The sequence below is a fragment of the Myiozetetes cayanensis genome, unplaced genomic scaffold (assembly GCF_022539395.1).
Source record: "Myiozetetes cayanensis isolate MyiCay16 unplaced genomic scaffold, myiCay2020 scf3, whole genome shotgun sequence".
Taxonomy (NCBI): Eukaryota; Metazoa; Chordata; class Aves; order Passeriformes; family Tyrannidae; genus Myiozetetes; species Myiozetetes cayanensis.
In genome coordinates, this window is record NW_026087521.1 from 14,659,395 (window position 1) to 14,680,805 (window position 21,411).

The 21,411-nt window shown below is 41.4% G+C and overlaps 1 protein-coding gene across 1 annotated transcript in view; it reads left to right on the plus strand.

Annotated features, from left to right (window-relative positions):
* The window catches only part of ABCD2 (ATP binding cassette subfamily D member 2), a 44,942-nt gene that overhangs the window by 15,408 nt on the left and 8,123 nt on the right, over window positions 1-21,411 (plus strand). The window contains exon 7 of the mRNA XM_050325105.1: window positions 14,358-14,503. Within this exon, the coding sequence (XP_050181062.1) occupies window positions 14,358-14,503 (146 nt within the window). The remainder of the gene's footprint in view (window positions 1-14,357; window positions 14,504-21,411) is intronic.

The window sequence follows — 21,411 nt, forward strand, 5'->3', positions numbered from 1 at the left end:
CTGGCTTCAGCCCACCTCACTCCTTCGTTTTGGGGGTAGGTGAAAACTGTGGTGTAGCAGAAAGCTCTTGGATTGGTGGATGTCCATGAGAGCAGCAGGTTAGGATGACATCACTGTGTTTCAGTGAATACATTATGACTCTGGTCTGAGAGCATGGCAGGTGGCTTCCCACGAGTGGACAGTTAGCATTGAGCCTGGTAAGAGCTCATGTCTGCATGCCTGTGGCTGAGTCTAATTCTGCATCAGCCCTTTTTGAGTCAAATGTGGGAAACCTCATCTGCACATGTGAGTGGTGGAGAATACAGTGACTACTGAGTAACAAAATACTCCACAGTAAATAGGAGCTCACTGAAAGGATTATTTTTTCATCTCTATTTGTAATGTTCCAGCATAGTATTCCAGAAATGTGTGGGAAATCACGTGTCTTTGTTGAGATCAAAAGCTACACACAAAAGTATGGTTTATTAAAAAGTGAATTAGCTCATTGTATACTCCAAATTTCATCAGCCCTTCAAGGACTTTGTAGTTAGCATTACTTACTGGTATGTAGGCTTTAAAACAAAGCCTTAAGAGTCCTGTCTTTTTGGGATGTTTAGATTGCCTAGCATCATTATACTGCCTTTTTTATATTTTACTGTGAATCAGTGAGGATTTTTTTTTCCTCCCCTTACATAGTCCTTGCAGAATTTGTCTTTAACCAGTCACAGTTCTGGGGGAGTTTGATGCACAAACTGCCCTTTTTGGGGGGCAGGGTGAGAGAAGCCCAGGGATTTCAGCAGCTTTGCCACTGTCTGTGACAGGCCTGTACAAGAGGAGGATGGGCAGAAGGGAGGGAGACCAGAAGAGAGGTTTGATGAGGCTTTAAGCAGTCCAGCATTATTTGGTGCCAGAATAAGCTTGTTGGATCAGTGCTAGGAACTGATCAGAGCTCAACAAGTTGTCAGATCTCATTGGAGCCTCAGTAACTGGCAGAATGTGTGTTCTTATCCCTTCTTTTACTTGTCTCTCCCTTTTTTTACAAAGTAAGATTTGTTTGTGTTAACCACCTCTTTGCGTTTCTCTTTTAATGAACTGGCCAAGAAGGTAGCATGAATCAAAAGAGAAATTCTTGGGGCACTCTAGCTGATAATGAATCAGGATTCAAATCAGAATTCAGAAACATCATGTTAAATAATACATAATTAGCAAAAGTATGTAGTGGTTAATATGGGTGCTGGTGCTAAAGATATAACCATAAGATCTATCTGTAGCACTTGGGGAATTAATGAAGCAGTCAAGCCTTTCACAGCATAGCAGCAGTTTATCTGAAAGTAGCTTATTTCTCCAGACTGTGCCATGTTTCTACTCTATTGGTCTTAAACATGAGAGAAAACTCCATCTCCCTGGAATTAGTGTGCACACAGTTCCTCCTAGCATTTACCCCAGTGTTACTTGCTCTCCACTTAAAGTCTCAGCTTTTTCAGTGTAGGGAAATGCAGATTCTGCACATGTTGGCTCTCATTTCCTTAGTTCTCCATTGTTTGATATAAACACCAACAGAATTGCATACCTCAATACTTGCAGGTTACCTTGACAACACCACAGAATATTCCTCACTATCTCTGCACTGTAAAGCTGCAGTAAAGCTCTAATTAAGCACTGGGTTATTGATATAAATTGTTAATCATTATCTGCCTGCTGTGTCTTATTGTCTTATTTGCATTTGGAGGAATGTCTCTTACGATCTCTCTTGATTCCGTAAGCTTTGATCACAACTCTCAAGTCTTCGTAGCACAGCACATATCTAAAATGTCCACCAGCATTTTTTCCATCTTTTGTTTCACGTTTGTAGAGCCTGGAGTAATTCTTAATCCATACTTCTTTCTCCTCATCTATTGTCACTGTTTTTTCTCTCCAGCTTGCTTCAGCTGTAATTGTGGTATTTTTGTGAGAGGTGTGTTTCTTCAGTAGCATACATAGTTTCTCTATTATTCTGTGTGCCATTCTAGTAGACCAACCCACTTTCTCAGTGGTCACAGTGATGGTCCAATTCTGTATTCTCTCTCTCCTTCTACTGCTCATTCAAGCAGGTCTCTTAAATTTCTTTCTTTCAACACCCGGCTTATCAGATGCTAAAATGGAGGCAACCAAAGATGAACTAGTATCAAGTGTTGTTTGTTCTTTGTAATTTAAAATTTATATACCTATATCTTTCTACCTTCTCATTAATGCTAGGACAGTATGGAAGGTAAGAGTTTAAAGATTTATATGGCCCTCCTAAGCTGTTTGGTTTTGCATACATCTGCTCTATTTCTGGTGTGTTTATCTGGGGTTCCTTTACAAGTCTTTTCCTGTCTGGCGTTTTTCCTTCTGTATTCTAAAAATATCCTTGGCTACTAAACAAAATTGCATCAGCTACAGAGATATATTTCTTCTCCTTAGCTCTAATGAGTAATCCAAATGTCTGATGTGATTTGCCTGAGGTAGTCCAAGGATACTCATCATGTGGATGAAACCAAGCAAGAATGTTTGAGTTCAAAGCGATAAAATAAAAGTAATTTTTACATTATAAGCACATGAAAATGTGAAGATTATAGTGTGATTCAAATGTTATCTTAATCAGTTAGTTAGGTAGTTAGTAGTGGCACTGTCATCCTAAGACAGTTCTTGATTATGTAAATAATTTAATCTTGCAGAATTGTTGTGTTTCACTTTCAGATATCCTATATGGCATATGAAAGCTTGTGCAATATGGAGTACATGTATAGTTATATATATGGTTCTTCTGTGTCAAACTACTATCTCGTTAGCTGTGGTCTGTTACAGAAGTGGCCTGAGTGATGTGCTGTGCAAATATGCCTGTGTTAGTTCTGTTGCCTCATCTCGTTTAGATTGTCTCAGATTTCTCTGTGCTGTGTCGTATTTTGCACATCCTAATTTCTTGTCAACTCCTCCTGCTCTGCCTTTAACTATGATCCTTTTAATTGAGTCAGCTGGAGTTAAACTGTACTTTGGCTGCACATACCAACTCTGCACAAGACACTGTCATTGCCCTTTAGCATTTTGTTGACAGTACACCACCACATCGACTTGGTCTTTTGGTACTTTTCCATCAGTTCATGTCATGCTGTATAGATACCTATTCCCTGGCACACTGGATCTATCTGTTATACTTGCTGTTATCAAGTTCATGGTGCTCCTTTTCAATGTGTTTGTTTCCAAAGTTCACCACTTATCTGACAGATGAGAAAAAGGGTCTATGGTAGAGGAACGTTAACACGAAACATAACACAACACACTTCATTTTGCATACTATTGATACAGATTTGCTTTAACAAATTGCTTGCTACTTTTTACCTTCTTTTTTTTTTTTTTTTGAGACGAATCATTTCAAGACAGCTTGTGGCTTTGCCTCTGAGAGGGCTGTTAGGCTCTTCCCTCAGCCAGGGCACAGCTTTTCCCATTTCATCTTTCTGGCATTCATACAGAAATGCTTGCACTTCTCCTTCCTGATTGAAGAAGGTCCTGTCTTGCCTCCTTTAGAACAGGAAAAGTTCTTGCCTTGCTGCCCTGTAGGTTGGCTGAAGCTTTGCCTACCGGGATCTCTGCAAAACCTGACTAAATACCATGATGTGTATGCAACTAAAAGGTGAAATCCATTTTTATAAACAAGGCACTATCCCTCCCATTTTGAGTATTGCTTTAGTACTAAGCACATATATCTTATTTTGGCTCCTGCACAAGAGTGGATGTCACTAATATGTAGAGCATCCTTCATTTAAGTTCTTTTGAGATGTTTTCCTCAATGTTACAGAAGAGCTAAATTTTTGTTTGTGAGGATGCAAGTTGCAGGAATTTTTTTACTAGTGTCTCTGACAATCAGCTGCTCTGCGTTTCATAATGTATTTTGGACACCATGTTCTTGCCAGCATGAGCATGCAATGCCTCCTCCTCCCCCACTTGGTCCTTTTGATAGAGTTTTGAGTATGGAAAGTCCTCATTCAGCACCAATAGTTACCTGTACTACCTGTACCACGACATCCATGTATGTGCCAGACTGTTTATGGAACTTCATTTAACAGCTGGGAAAACTAAACTTTTAACTTTTTTTAAAGTACATTTTCAGGTTAAACTTGACAAGCATTTTATAAATACAAAGTCATCAATAGATTATAGGAACTGACGACATGGCTGGTATTTATAGGACCTATCCCACAAAACAATTGCAATCTATTTAATCTGTGTTAAATTCATTTTGCGGATACAGACAGCTCAGAGAATCATAGCATGCCTTGGGTTGGAAGGGACCCTAAAGGTGATGTAGTTCCACCCCCACCCCCTCCCGCCATGGGCAGGGACACCTTCCATTAAACCAGGTTGCTCAGAGATCCATCCAGCCTGGCTTTGGGCATTTACAGGGATGGGGCATCCCTGGCTTCTCTTGCCTTTAAAATTTAGTTTTGATAGCAGTGCCAGGGGAACGAAGTCACCTACACGTTAACTGAGAACTCTGTGTAACTTAGCAGTGGTACAGACAAACTTGCATGTTAGGGAGTAATCTGGGGGTTGCATTTACATGACCTAGTTTTTGCAGAGAAATGCCATTTCTGTGTCTGGCTTGAGCAGTTACTTCCACCTTTCTGCTCTAAGTTGCAGCTGTAAAACAAAGGATCTTTGACAGATGTACAGAATGGCAAGTGTTGACTATTTCAATAACATTTAACCTAGGAATGTCAAAAACATGCTTCAGATGCATTCGGTGTATCAAATTATGAGAAGCAGTTTGGTTACATAATACTGGGAAACACTGGGGAACACAAACTACAAAATCTGCTTGACATAAAAAGCTTGATATAAAAAGACTGAAAGGATGCTGGGTTTTGTGAGGGAAGGACAGCTGAAAGCTCTAATAACAAGTCTATCAGGTTCCCTGGGAAGTCCTTTCTCTTTTGTGCTATAGTTTTCAACCAGGAACTCCATTACAGTGCCCTATGCTTTTAAAAATCCAGATAATAGACATAGCCAACACCTTCCTTTTGAGGAGAAGGTAGTAATTCTTCCCATGCTCTGTAGGCTTTGCCTTTTGCCTGCCCCTGTGTCCTGGGCTTCAGGACTGTGTCCCAGCTCCAAGGTAATTCACTTTTCCCAGCCTCTCCATGGTCTACTCACTCAGACACATTCTTAGGCTCTAGTTCCATGTTTGCCTGCCTTCAGGCTGATGATTTCACTCTCTGTCCCTCCTCCAACTCGCTGTGGTTTCCAAGGTAAATATGGGTTTGATTTAGCACAGTGATTCTGTTTTGCATTTCTTGGACACAAATCCATTTTCCTCAGTAGCTTCCCACCCTCCAGAGAAAAGACCATTAGTCATTTTTATATAGAGGTGTTCAACCCCTATCCCCAGCAAGTTAAAGCAATAAACTGTCAACTCATACACCAAAGGTAGAATTTGTCCATGTTCGTTTAGACAGCTAAAAGTTAGACATTCTTCTGTGAGCTTTATCATGAGTGAACTGTCTACCTCTGGAAGGTGATTTGCTGTTGCAGTGCACCAATGAAAGCGTGCATTGTTCATGCCAGTGAGAAAGGTATACATACTCTAAAGCATTAATTAAAATAGCTTTTATTAGAGATAAGGAATAAGTTGATAGCATAGATAATCACAAAATTACAGAATGTTGAAGTTGGGAGGGACGTCTGAAGGTCATCTGATCTACCCTTGTGCTTGAATAGGGCCATCTAAAGTTGTTTACCCATGACTATGTTAGATGGCTTTTGAATATCTCCAAGGATAGAGACCCTCCAGCCTCTCTGGGAAACCTGCTCTAATGCTTGATCACACTCACAGTGAAGAACTGCCTCCAGATGCTCATATGACATTTCCTATTTCAGTTTGTGCCCATTAGCTCTGATCCTGTCACTGGGCACCACATAGAAGAGCCCAGCTCTGTCCTCTTTGCACCCTCCCTTCAGGTATTTATATACATGCTGAGATCCCCCTGAGCCTTCTCTTCTCCAGGCTGAACAGTCTTTCCTCATAGGAGGGATGCTCTGGTCCTTTCATCAGCTCTGTGGTACTTGCATCCCATCGGATGCCAAGAACCCAGCATTTTGCAGCATCAGAGCGCTAGTCACAGCATAGCATGCTACACTTGGTCCCATCCATGCTAAGGTTCCTCAGCATTGTAGTCTTTAGCACTTCGGTAGGATTTTCTTAGAGGTAAACAATGCCATTTGTCACTTCTACTGTCAAACCAAAAGATGTCACCATGAGAACATGGCTGCTTCGTTTCGACATAAAGATGAGGATGCACAGGTGGTGTAATTGCTGGTGCCAGGTGGGAGCTGCTTGCCTGCTCCTCCATAGTGATTAGTTGACAAGGTTTATCCTGCACCCAGGAGATAAGTGCAGCACAGCACAGGCATGAAGGCCAAGCTGTATGTGCAGCACAACTCAACACAGTGCAACTAAGTATAGCACAAGCCTACGGCCAGTCAGGTCAACTGTTCCGTAGATCACTGACTCCTTAATACACCACAGCCTTCCCACTGGGATCACTGCAGCTGGCTGTCCGGTGTTCTAGGACCAGTTCACTAGAGGACACCGTAGACTACAGAGGGAGCCTCGGACTAACTCAGACTTGTGTGAGTAACTTCTAGGTGAGATGAGTCTCTTATGCAAACAATGCTGAGTAGTCTCCAGAACTCTGGGTTTTCAGTTCATTGTTCTTGAGTCATTAATTATATCATGGTCTCATGGGAACAGGTAGCAGGTGGGTTTTTTTCTGCAGCTCAGCATGCGTGCACCTGCCTCGCTTAGATGGCAGTGTGTCTTTCCCAAAAGGGAAGACTTTTTCAGGCTTGTTTATCTGCCTAACATTTTGCATTAATTATACTCTATCCGTTTTAGTTTCTGCTAGAGATAACTACGGCTCCCTTGTGGAGCCATGTCAGGTACCAGTAATACTTACAACAACATATCCATATGCACGACGTGTCTCTGTATTCTGTCCGTCATGTTCTATCCTGTGTAATGCAGTGTTTCACAGCAGATAAGAGAAGAAAGTCAATGCAGTGTGTGACTTCTCATTTGTTGGCAGGGTATTTCACTGCAGACACACTATTGCTCTTGTACGACTTGTGTATTCATATTGCAGTGCATGGAAAAACTATGCCATGGGAAACTAAGCATTGCAGAAACCCAGAGCAAAAGCACCCTCTGCTCTAGAGGCTTCACTGTGTACACTTCCTCTTCTCTGTGAAATAAGGTGTCACTTCTCATCAACCAAACCATTTGGGATCTTCTCAAAAGAGAACTGCCTTGATCATTGTGTTATATTGCTGTGATAAAAACATAAACACCTCTTACGCTGGGGTGTGCCTGGTGGGACTGGTAGGCTAGAATCTTGTCCAGAACAGCTCACTTCTTTCTTCAGACCATTGGTCTTTATGATCATCCATCCAAATAATCAGCACTGCCAGATGTACGAAAAGACTGGGCTTAAACATACGTAAACACTGTATGTTTAAGAAGAGGAGCGTATTTTTCCTTGGTCACAGCACCAAGGTTGACAGAGCTCGAGGAGCATTTGGCACATGGTGTGACTCTTGGGGATGGTCCTGTGCAGGGCTAAGGGTTGGGCTCGGCAATCCGTGTGGGTCCCTTCCAACTCGGCGTGTTCTGTGATTCTGTGATTTGAATGATTCACTGCAGGAGGTATAATTATTTCAGAATGCACTAGCTGCTTGTATTTTGTAGAATTTGTTTGGAGTTTGATTTTAATTATACGTGTGTTTTGTCACAGGATACAAACAGACTGAACTGGATAATTATGTGAATTGTTCACCTTAAACACGTTTTGACATCTGATCAGTTCTAGTAATATTGTACGTGATCTTGGTAATGGTGAATAATCATGAGATGATACCTGAGCATGAATAGCACTATAATTTAAAGGCTTATTTTACCTCTTTGCTTATTATTTCCTCTCAGATTGTTTTCTTGCAGACATGTGCACAGCTTCTTTGCAAAAAAAGCCACAGTGTGATTAGTGTGATTTTTTTTCAGTCTCTCATATCAGATTCTAATTGTATGCATTGAGAATTCAATCTTTCATACTGTGCATTTAATTTCCTGTTAACTATGTTAGTGGCCATAAACTGATCACATTCCACTGAGGTAACTGTCTATCTGAAATATTTAGAGGATGTTCATGGCTAGTTCTGTATGAGTGGAGAGCAAAGTTCAGTGAAGGCTATCTTAAAGAGAGATCAATTATGTTTAGAATATCAATATGTTTAGAAGGGTTGCTCAAAATTTAGCTGGCCCTAAAATCCCTTGAACTAGACACAGTGCAACAAATTCACCCTGTTGAGGTTTTTTAAATTTTGATAAATATTGCCTGTTATTTTTTAACTTTTTGGTAATACCACCTTCTGTTTGATAGTAGTGGATACTTATAAAGAACTTAAATCACATTCATTCAAGACGTTTTATTTTCTCTAAGTTGTAGTGGTGGTGCCATCGATTACATTTTTTTGCTGTTTATTTTATTAATGTCATCAAAGATCTATTAAGAATTCAGTTCACTTTAATTAGTGGAGACTATTTGTTCTTGAGCATCACTGTTGATCAAGCTTTGATGATGTTGGAAACTGGAGTTTTTACTATTGATCTAAGTCAGGAGCATTGCAAGAACTGGAGTTTTGCTGAGGTGATTGCAAACAAAGTATAACAGCTCCTAAAAATTAGGATCTTGACAAGCAAGGTGATGGAATGTTCAAATAAGTGTGGGTTCCCAAGATGATCAGGGAGAGATTTTGAGCTTTTGGAAAATGATTCAAAATATATATGTAGTAGGTAAAGGGAGCCACCTAGAGTTAACCTATAGGAATCTCTAGATGTAAATCTATGTCTGATCTTCTGCCTCTTCCTGCAGTTCAGGTGCCAAACTGAGAGCTAAACGTTAAACCCATTTATCTCTAGCAAGCCCTCTCCTGAGAACAGGCACCAAAATAAGATTATAATCCCCTTTAATATGTTTTTACAATGCTACTGAAGGATTAGTATAGTTGCTGCATGTTATATTAAAGAGTGTTGGGAGAAAAAAGATTGATACTAAAATCTCCCTCCTTCCAGTTGAGGACTCTGACTGGTATAGTATATAATTAGGCTCTTTCCAGTAACTCTTTGGACATGTGGTTCCTGCCTCTTAACAGTAGTTTCCTTGCTTCAGTGGGAAGATTGGAAGGTGCCCTCCCTTTGACTCCTCTTTAGCTGGGATGGTAGCCTAGAAAAATAGCAATCTGATGTCCTGCGAGCTGAGAAGACCTTAGCCTGAAACCAGTCCTTGGAAGAGATTTGCTAACTGTAAACTTGTCATACAGCCCCTCCTCTTGCATCTCTAGTAGCTGCAGCGTTTTGTGCTGGACTTAAAACTGTTGCTCTCATATTCCATGCTGTGCTGGACCTTTGAGAAATTATACAACATTTGGTTTTCTGGACTGGAGATTCTTCAGTGCAAGGACTGACTCCTTAAGATCTTCCAAGTTTCCTAGGAAGATACTTCTCTGGTTGGGGCTTGGGCTCCAGTATCATCTTCTTAAGTAGAGGTGCCTAAATTTGGAATACATTTTATTTTAGTTGTCAAAGCAAACATTCTGAATTGCACTCTGAAGCCATCCCAATCTCCTTTGAAAATCCGAGCTGCAATTTATCTGAAAAGGAGAATCCCAGTGTAGTGTTCCCCTTTTTCTCTCCCACTTGGGTGTATCAGACAGGCATCTTGTCAGCCAGAAACAGAAGCTTATAAAATGGGTCAGTCAAGTGTTTATAGTTGCATTGCACATAATTTTCCCACATATCTTTGCATATCTATGAGAATAATAGTGCAGTCATTACTGCAAACACACTTGGACAGCAAATGGCAAATCAGGTGTGGATTGCGTGGTTGGGGCCATGCCGATGGGTCTCAGAGTCACGAGCCACATGTTTTTAGACTTACCTTCCATGGTGGAAGTGTTAACCACAGCCTGTGCCAAGGAAGGCGAGGTGAGCTTTAGACTGTACCTGGAAGCAGTTCCTTGGGCACTTATATTGGACTCAAGTCCTTTAACTTCTGATGCCAGACACTTAATTAAGGTTTATTTTTGGTCCCTTTCTTATTCCAGGATGCTTGGAGTTAAGACTGACCATTCAGATTGCTTCAGAGGCTCTCAAAATCCATATTGATTAGTTGCTGTTATTCTTTAAAATAAAATTATGGATGTCAGAACAGATTATAATTTCTATCAGCACAGTTTATTCTGCATGGAAAATGAAAACACCTTTGAGTACATTCAGGAAGTATTTGTAAATATTTCAAGTGGATATGGCTTGTTTTGATTTTGGAACAGAAATTTCTTGGCCTCTAAGCAAGTCATTTTCCTTAACTTGCTACCCAAAAGTGTGAAGTCCACTGCTCTTCAAGACATCAGAGCATTACTGGATGTTAGTAGAGCCTGTCTACTGTGTGCCTGTATATCTACAGGCCCTTAGAATTTGCGTTATACCTTTTTCTCTGTGCCTAACAGCTCCAGCATGCAAGTCCTCTCGCTGGAAAGACAAGTGACTGGTATGTACTGTACTGGGTTTTGTAGCACCTGCCCCCTTCTTCCTTCCCAAAGCAATTGCAACAAAGAGACCATACCATTGGCAACACTTGCTCTTCCTCCCCTATGATTTCTCTATTATTTTGCCAGCATTGTGCACAATGTCATGTGTCAGTAGGGCCCTGGGGAATTGTCCATACCACAGGCTTCAGATTGCAGCATGTCTTGATACTATCTTTCTTTAAAAGAAAAAGTGTTTCCCATGCACTGCAAGGGAGAAGCCGTAAAACCCTAGGGATGATTCCTTATTTCTAGGAGAATTACAACAAGTTCTAGCAGTATTACGAGAAGTTTCAATGCTACAAGGTGAAGTGCTAAGCGCACCAAACTAAAATTGGTGATGTAATAAAGCCATCAAACTCACTGAAAGAGAATCAGTTTATGAGAACTGAAAGTGTCTCTTCCAGTAAATGCCTTGATATTCCAGAAAACTGGGCAAGAATGATGCCAAAGCTTTAAAAAAGGATTACTGATCTTAAATCCTGTATCTCAAAAGCAGCGTAGAAATCCTTTTTCAGAAAGCAGAGAAAGAAAGAAAACAATTGCAGATCTATTACTGTCAAAGACATGACCTCAGCACAGCAGAGGAGTTTCTTTTGGAGTCTGTAAGAGTGCTTTCTTTGAGACTGGAACCCAGACATTGTGGCTGAAAGGAAAAACTCCATCAGAAATCAATTAAGTCCAGTTAAACTCGAGTATTACTTTGGGACAAAAAGACTGTTTTTGTTGCTTGAACTGCTAAAAATTAACAAAAACAGTATTTTAACAAGGAGCTTATTGGCAAAGCCAAAATTTCACTGTAGCTGTAACTAGTACTTCTTACTGTTTAATGTCTATCATACACGTGTAACCTCAATTATAATAACATCTGATGTTTGACAGGTTTTAGTGCATTTAACTTTGTGGCACCCATGCTACATAAGGAGGTTATTGTCTTCAAGCTAAAGCTAGAGAATTCTGGTTTAGTATGAGATTATGAAAGTATGAGTTAGTTGAGATCTCATCTAACTTGAGCAGTTTAGAGGTTAATTATCTGAGTTGTCTGGGCTATGGCCCACATTGAGGGAGAAGACCCCCCCAGGTAGCAATCCATCCCCACCCTTAAATGAATGAGATTAACCAACCACAGAGGTGCTTTTCTTTGTTGTCAAGGGTTGGAGCACAAAACAAGAAATCTCATGCCAAGGAAGGTGAAGTGTCCCCTGAGGGACACAAGTGGCTTCCTATGGGATGGGGGAAGCAGAACGTTCTCTCCCACCTCCCAGGGCAGACCTGTAATCATAAACCATTCTCTTTCTCTGATAGTTAGTAACTGATGGGATTTGTTGCTCCACTGCAGACTGGGCTTTTCTTTAATTTTTACAAACTAAGTGGGGAGAGGCAGGCTTGGTAGTACTGGTGTGTTTAGATGGGAGGCCACAAGGAAAATCCAGCTGTACCAGGAAGCAGTGCTGGTGACTCAGTAAACAGCATGGCACCAAGTGTCCTGGCACGGTGCTTTTGAGCATTGCCTTCCTGGTTGTCCCATAGGTAAAATCTCAGAGCTGCTAGTCATTACAGGATCATACTTCACAAGAGTAAGGTATTAAATCCCAGACAAATTATATGATAACTCTGCCCTCCTTGCCTTTACCTGCAGCTTCACCTAAATTACAGTCTTACCCACAACCTGATTTAAACCTTTCTGAGTACAGGTGGAGCTGCTGTCTTCTGTCCCAGAGGTGGCAGCAGTCTGGAGCAAGTGAAGTGCTTTCTACATATGCAAGAAGTAAAGCCCTTTGGGATTTTAAATGAGAGCACTATGGAAATGTAATATATCATTACTTCATGAAGTTACTTAATATTTAGAGTTGAAATTTTGCAATATCCCAGTAAATGCAGTTTGTGCTAGCGTTCATGCAGCAGCCCAGAGCAGCACTCTCCCCACAATAAGCAGAGCAGAACAATGAGCAAAGAGGAGCAGCAGTGCTTGTGTTTGACTTGCGGTTCTGGTTTTGCTCCATGTGGGTGCTTGCCACAAAAGGGAGATGACCAAATATTTGCAAGCAGTTCAGAGCTCCTGCCCTTCCCACCCTCACTCAGCTAGTTGTGAAAGTAGTTGAACTACAGGCAGGTACAGACAGTTCACCATGGATGTTTGCAGCACTAAACCCAACGCAGCTGATACCAGCTTGCATTTGACTTTAAGTTCATATTGCAGCTTTAGTTCCGTAATTCTTCCTTTATTGCGTTGTGAATTCCTTTTCATTACTCTGTGGTGTATTTTAGAGACTTCAGAATAGCAACAGGTAAATCCGCCCCATCTGCAGATCCCTTCAAGGGAAGGGAAGAAATCTGCCCTGGTATTACACATGTCTGCCAGGCAAAGCCTCTGGATGGCTGAGACCTTCCCACCACACAGGTCCAGAGCACTTTAGGGAAGAAAACTGACCTCTTGTCAATCCCCTGTGAAGTTGTTGGAAGCAGTTCTTGGTGGCAAGAGCAGGCTGCCTGAAAGCCTCCTCATTGCTGGCCCAGTTTTGATTGCTCCTCTCTATCATCCCCTGGCACCACAGCTTTAATAAGACCAGCATTGTTTTAGCAGATGAACCCAGAGGGAGTTAGTGGAACTCTTGGCACAGAAAACAAGACAGAGTCTGGAGGCTGACTGTTCTTTGGCTCTGGCCTTCCCTTCCAAACTCGGAATCTCACAGACTGTCCCTGGAGTGTTTTTAGCTTCCAGGAGCTATCAGCAGTATCTGTGGGACAGGATGGAGATTTGTCCTTCACAAGAAATCCTTAGAAAAGGAGCAAAAAAAGAAATGGTCAAATAGATGTGTCTTAGTTTGCCTTTGCTATCCTAGCCTGGATGGTGTAATGGTGTGATATCTTTTAGAAAGCTGTGAAGCTGTTCTTTCAGCTTACTGTATATGAGACTAGGAGGATTTTTGGGGCCTGGGCTGGGCGTAGGTCATGACGTTGTGGAAACCATCCATAGCCATTCAAGAGACACAACCATGAGTGAGAACTCTGGCTTCAAATTGGAGGCAGCTTGTTTTAGTAAGACAGATGGTATTACCTGGTCTGGAAACATGGTGATTCAGAAGCTGCTTCACATACAGCACAGCCTTGTGCTTGGCAAAGGGAGACTGGTGCTGGGAGGTTTAAGGTGATCAGCCTCTCTAATGTATGCTGTTTTGCAATTCAGAAGTGTTACACAGGCTTCTAGGGCCCGCTAAGTTACGCCTGGTCACAATTCTGCAATTCGGAATAGTAGTGTGCAAAGGAGGCTTTCAGTGCCTGACTCGGGTGTCTCCTGCTGCACCATGGAATTCTTTCCCGGTTTGAGCTGCAATGTTTTTGTTGCAACTTGTTTTTGACATGTGAGTCTTGAAATCAATTTCTAAATCTCTTAGAGTATCAAACCTTGAATACAGCACAATTTCACTGATTCCAAGTGAAGGCTTTCAGAATGGACTATAAAACGTGGATATTTATTCTTCTTGATCTGTCATTGTGTTTCCATGCTAGCACTACCCCTGTTGCTACCCAGTAATCAACTGTTATGGAAACAATACATTGTCCCTAGGGTAAGGTTACAAAAACGTTCAACCACAATGCACCCACTGGATAAATCCAGTTTTAGCAACATGGTGTTTAAAGCATTTTACTCTGCTCATAGAGCATCAGCAAGATGTGCTTCCTTGAAGACAGCCTCACATTACCAGTTTCTCTGTATTTTTTCTCAGACCCTACATGTCCATTGGAACGCTGCGTGATCAAGTCATCTATCCAGACTCAGTGGACGACATGCATGAGAAAGGCTACCAAGACCAAGATCTGGAGTCTATTCTGCAGATGGTTCATCTGTACCACATAGTTCAAAGAGAGGGAGGTAAACTGCATGTTTTTGTAAACAGCTTTACAAAATCCTTTCCCCTCACGTGTAGCTTAGTGTGACTGACCTTTGCTAACTGAACTGGCAAAACTGGATTCTGACCTTTTGTGGTTTTGGGAGCTGCACGGCCACAAGGTTGTTGCTAACTGATGCTAACGGAGGGAGAAGAGCTGAGTGCTTCTCTCCTCCCCTCCCCAGTAAATCCATGCCCAAGCTAAACATCACATCCTTGTTCTCCTGTAATGGCCAGTCTTTTCCTGGTATTGGGAGATCACTGACCTTCCTTAATTTTCTTAGAAAATGTAACCTGTCTTAAAATCTTGTAATGTCACTGACTACATCAACTTGAAAGCAAGTGAATGAAGAGAGAGTCAGATCTGCTTTCACCTCCCTGGTTTGTGAGATCAGCAGGAGTATGTGCCATGAGAAGGAGTGTCAGATACCACCCCACCAGAGTGAGCAAGTTAAAAATAACCAAACTACACTGACTGGCAGTAGAGTGTTGCCATCTACTGCTTGCTATTTAAGTTGCCCTGTGTTCTCAGCATTGTTTGTTTTCAGAGTAGGGGACAGAGTAAATACAATGGCACTATAAATGTCAAGATGTTAAAGGTTTCTTTTGTGTCTAAGTAACTGGAGCATTTCATGGCTTTTTTTCCCAAGCATAGCAATAACTTTTGTCCTTCTTTTCCTACCAGCCACTAATCTCTAGTTTTAATTTCCTCCCTATCATTATGCTTTTAAAACAGGCACAGGACAAAGATGGTAACATTTAGAGAAAAGAAAAAGGATCTTTAAACCACTCTAAAGGGCTGATTTGGGAGTGCTGAATGTACCCTGCCTCTCTCTGCCAGCTGTCAGTGCTCCTTTTTGAGCAGGTGCTTTGGGTGCATTGCCTTGTAATGTGTGTGCTTGGTTACTCTCAGAACCATTCTGACAATAGAGAGTGGTGCTTCAGCCACTGGGAATCCAAGACAATATCTAAATTCCGATTTCTGGATTGCAGCCTGTTGCTCTGTTCAAAAGGCAGAAGGTGTCTTTTGTTTTTGAAGTATGCAAAGTGTCTTTTCTGCACGTTTTAGAGTGGGGAGTTGTAATTGTTTGCAGCAGCAATTGTATACCTCACCTTGCAATCCTGTTGTTAAACTCTTATCTCTTATTTTGGCTTAATGCTTTTTTGCTAAGAATATGATAAATGACTGTTGGTCCTCAAGTTGCAATAGAAAATAAGAATCTGCCATCATTCTGATTCTTATTCAGATCTGATCCTATGACACAAGAATTGAAAAAGTGGGCAGAGAGCTAAACTCAGTGATTGGAATAATTGCAGATAAGGCCTCTACTCCCTGCAATGACATTATAACTATTCCTGTTAGTATTCCTGAGAGTTGGTGAAGTGCCCAGATTGCAGAAGAACAAGCAGAAGTGTTGGGGAGCTGGAAAAGGAGGAGCAGTTAAATTGTCAGTGGCAAGAAGTTACTGTGGAGTATGCATTCATTGTGTGCTGGTACTTGTAGATGCACTGAACAACACATAACTCTCAGCAGCCAAAACCATTCCCCAGCAGTCTCTGAATGTTCATCATTGTGGTTTCTGACCCTGCAGCTGGAGCATGGAACTGATGGTGGGGCAGTTACTGTGCTCCACGTACAAGAGCCTTGGCTGGAGTCACTGATCTGTATTGCCAAGCTGAAACCCCAAGTTTGGATCAGTCTCACTCTGCTTTCTCTGCCCAAGAAAGTATTTGTTGCTGACCCCATTCTTGCTTTTCTGCCTGTCTGACTGCACATGCACAGCACCCACAATCTATTAAAAAGTCTGGAGGACACTGTTAATGTTCGCTGGTGCTCTACTGAAGCTCAGGGTAGGGGCACAGTGTGCAAAAGTTCACACAGACGTTGAAAAAAGCGCGTCTTAGGTACTTTGTGATCTAAAGTGACAGAAATGGGCAAAGCTGGAAAACAGGAAGAGAGATTATCACATACCAGAAGTTTTTAGGACCATAATATACTTACTTGTTCCCTTTTTTCTTGAACATTTGCAGGAGACAAGTGCCAAGGTAGGAGCAGAGAGGAAATCCGTGACATATGATTTGACACGTTACTCGAGTTTCATATGCTTACGTGTTTTTTAAAGCTGCCCTTGTCTGGAACAAAGACTTATATTCTGGTTTTTCTGAACTAGCAGGACAGAGAAATACTTGTTGAAAGTGAACAATTGAAATTTTTTGTTTATACACAGATTAATATTTTTAATGCCAGTTTTTATTTTATTCTTTTACTTAAAATATTACTTTTAAACTAAAATTATTTTTATTAAAAATGGAACTTTATTCTTGGTGAAATAGTGAAAAATCCCATATAAAGCTTGTAGAACAAAGGATTTGCCCCAAACCATCTTTGTCCTTTCTGCAGACTGCTTTGATGCTTGACAAACACTGGCATTTTACAATAGAAAAACTTTTTGTTGAAAAATTCCCAGCAAATTTCTATTTATATATTATATACACTTTTGGAAAATGTACTACATCTAAAAAAAAAAAAAGAAACCATTCTTAGTTACTCAGATCCATGTGGTTATATGGGATATGTCCATACTATTTTGAACCATTTCCTTAACTGTTCTAAGAATGGAGCTAAATATCTGTCAATCATTAAGTTATAGAAATGTAATATAATTCTGCAATATTTATTTCTCTTCTCCCTCAGAGCCTTACCTCTGTCTTTTCCCTTTTCTCTTATACCCTGCAGCATTAAGCCTCAAGCAGGCAACAGGCTCCTTAGGGCATGACCCTCTAGTGCTTTAATTGACCACAAAAGTCATGTGTGTATAATCTGATGCTTTGCAGTTTTGTGTTCTGCTCTTTGTGGGCAGTTATGGAAAAGCCAGATGGAGCCAGAAGTACAGAACTCTGACTCAAATTATTTGTCCTGGCATGACTTTATTGTCTTTAGCTGAATTACTTCCACATTGCATCAGGACAAGGGTCACCAGATTCCAAGCATAAAGTAGCCAACAAGAGCCTGACGTTGTCCTTGTTGCAGCCAAGGACAGAAATGCCTCATTTTCTATCAATATATGTTTGACCCAGTTAGAAGTAAATAGAATGGTTACAAGAATTAATAGCCCAGTTTTTGGCATTTAGCTTCTATGTTACCCTCATGAAACTTTTTTCAGTTAGTTTCAACAGAATACACCAAATCCACCAAAACAATAATCTTCCTCTCCACCACCACTGTTGTGGATGTCACTGAGCCAAAGCCCTTTAAGAAGCCAGTGCAGTGGCTGTTGACAGTACCTCCTTTGCTGCTGGAGGCAGAGTTCCTTTCCTCCTGAGGCCCACACTAATGTTTTTCTCACCTGCTGGATATTAGAGGAATGTTGTTTTGTTACTTAGCTTTATATTATGAGTAAGGAGCCCCCTCAACACTTGCAAAGTTGCTAGCTCTACCAGAACCATAATTTCATACAAAATGAGGTAGCAAAGAAACTTTTATTTGGTGCGGGTGGTGAAAAAGCATGTCCAGAAATCAGGGGTAATATCATGGAGATGTACTGTAGATAAACCTAAGGTGGTTCCTTTTGGCCTGCTTTGGAAATCTGTGTATATTTAGCAAGTGTCAGTTGTGATGCAGCCTTAGGCTGCCGACGGCCTGTCACACGAGCAGAGCCTGGAGTACGTGTAGCAGCGCGGTGAACGCGTGACCGGGCCTGTCCGGCTGGGGCTGATGACATTACTGAGCAAGTTCGACCTGTTTATGGTTTCTCAGCACCCCAGATTATAATTATTCCTCATTATTTTGCACATTTGTCATATCTTTGGGTCTTGTCCAGGGAACCTTTGTGCTAGGCCACGTATAAACACACAGACAAGCCCATTTCCTCTCTTTGACATTTTTTCATCTGATTATTTTAGCCCTGGATTTGCTTTTGTTACTGGTACCAGCAGGAACTCTGGAAGAGCTCTGCCAGCTTTTGCAGTGGCTCTGCAATTCAGAGACACAAATCCTTGCAGTGTCACGCTGAGCTGGGGTTCATTCAATTGATGGTCTCTTTGTTCCTTCCTCAGCTCTGGGTTGCCCTTGCATATTCATCTTGCACAGCACCCGGGCTCTCTTCCATTTTGACAAGTGCTCGGAACATACACTGTGCAAGAGGCTTCCATGCCTAAAAAATTCACCAGAGGTGGACTCTCTGGCTGTGTTAGCCTTTCTTCTGTCAGGTGATGCTCCAATCCATGTCTGATAAGGCACATTGGAATGGAAATCTGGACAAAGGAACTTTTAAGCATATCTTTTCATGGCAGCTGAATGCTCTGTCTTGCATGAAATCCTTGTATTCAGAAGGATGAAGGATACAGAGGGTACAGATTCCAGGTGTAACCTTTTTTTTGTTGCGAAATATAGCTTGTGTTTTCCTTCAGAAAACTGAGATTAAAGGAATTATAAAAGAAACCATGCAAGAAAATGAGATGCTGCTATCATGAGGCTATCACTGGTTTCTGCAGGCAGCTGTATGTATTTCTCTTGCTGTTAGTGTGCCCCAGCACATTATACATGCTCTTTATCTTACTGGCTGCAAAAGGCATTTCTGTGACATCCAGTGTTCATCACATCTACATCAAGGCTGTGTGTAAGAAGAAGCTGGGCAAGGAATTTGGACTCTGAAAGCCGTGATTGTGTTTGCACCTACTGAGAGGTTTGTGCTGGGTTCATGGGTGAGCCATTTCATTTCTTCATTTGGGAAGTGGATGTAGCTATGGGTGACCTAAGCCACTGACTTGGCTGATATTTCCAGAATGCTAATGACTTTCACTGACCTATGCCATGTCAGCAGGAAGAAACAGGACACAAGTAGGTGCACTGTTGTTCATGCACAGTAGGGAGTCTGTTTAGTGTGAGTTACAATGCCTAAGTGTTCAGAGGAAATTGTTCAGATTTTAGAAAATAATTTTTAAAAGGGTAATATAAAAATACACACTTCCGTATCTGTTGTTTGAGGCGTTCCAAGTGGGAAATGGAAAAGTTCAGGGAGGGAGCTAGGGAAGAAGAGACAAGATGCACGTCTCATGTTCAGTTAGAACATAGGTTGAAATGACCACAGAGATGACCATTGTGGCCTGGTAAACAGAGGCTAAATCTTACATCTTTAGAGAAAATAATAGAATTATTTTGCTGACAGGGGAATGCTTCTTCATGCTGCACCATGTACTCTTAAGGTACGTGGTGTGACTCTTGGGAATGGCCCTGTGCAGGCCTAAGAGTTGGACTCGATGATCCTTGTGTGTCCCTTCCAACTCAGCATATTCTTTGGTTCTGTGATTAGTCTTGAACTTCTTTTCCTTTTTGTCTTTTAATAAGCCTTTATAAACCAGCTGATCAGGAAGAAACTGTATGAACACAGGCACTGCTTCCACAGGTACATGTGCACACATGCACACCCACCCACACCCTAGCTCAGATCCACATCCCCGGAGCTCGTCTGTATTCTCAGCTTAAAAATAACAGAACATAAGCAGCAGCTTGAATGTTGTATTTAGAAACATAGTTGTTTCTATGGCTTTCATGAAGGACTGTTCCCATCACTTCCTAGAACCCTTTGCCAAAAGGGAGCGCTCCAGGTGTTTTACAGTGTTTTTTGGAAGCTCAGAGTGGCAGTGGGACAGCACTCCAGCTCTCTGTGAGGTCCCAGCACCGGGACTGCTCAGCAATAGCAGCCTCTATATATCTGTTCCCTTTCCCAGAGTATATCCTATTGGTGATTCAGTTATTCATTACTCCATCTTTGCTTGGAGCCTCCTGATAGAAAGCACTGGATGTGCCCCTGGGAGGATACCCACTGGGATCCTGAAACAAGATGGAAGGAAAATAGGGAAAAACTATAGGAACACTAAAGGTGATGCCTTTCTTCCTGTGTGTGTGCCTGGCTTTAAAATCTAACTATATACATGTGTATTTAAAAATCATTGCATTATATTTTCCAATTTTATGTAGAGAAAATTCTTGAAATTTAGTCTGAAGTTATCAGTTCCTGATTTTGGTCACAAAGGCCCTCATCAGATGCTTCACTGAGGTTTGTTTCAGTCCTGCCAAGCCCAAGCACAGGCAGAACAATCCCCAGCCTGTTGCACCTTCACAAGCCCCACTTGTCTCACCTTTGTTCAGGTACCAGAAATGACACAGCACACCTCCTTGCTTTATCTTATTCATAGTCTTTTCTGGCAAATGTTTGTTTTCATTTTGGCAGTGGCAGAAAAGGGGTTTTAACTTTTTAGTTACAGTGTTTCTGGGCTGATTTGGAGAAATGTTCTCTTTCTCTCTCAACCCTGCTCCAGCTGCTTGTCTCATGAGTAGATGATCTGTTGAGAGAAAGGTCTAATCAGATTTTCGCTACATCCACACTCTCCCTTTTTAAAACTCATTTATTTTGCTACTCTATCCATCTGGATTGGTTGACTGAAAACTTATTTTCAGTAGGGTGGTTTGTTATTTGAAGTTTTTCATTAGGGGGAATGAATCATGCCCAGAGTACTCACAGAACACCAGTCTGCCCTAGGATCGTAGATAAAATGCCTCATGCTCCCATTCCATGTATCTGAAAGTGATAAAGAAATAAATCAGTTAGAGACCATGCAGAATATTCAGTAAGGATATCCCCTGTTGTAGCAGTTGTGGGTTATTTCTCAGTACAAGGTAGTGGGAAATTTGTATAGAAGATCCTCCCGTCTCTGTGCAGTTTTGCTGCTTGTCCGTGTCTGCAGCTGTGTTTCTGTTGAGTTTGCTGTCATTTTTCTTTGCCTACCATAGTGAATGCAGTCCAGCACTGCTCTTTGGTGGGTTTTTATTTATTTATTTTAATTTTTTTTTAAATTTCCACTGATAGCGCTAAATTAAAAATAGCAAATT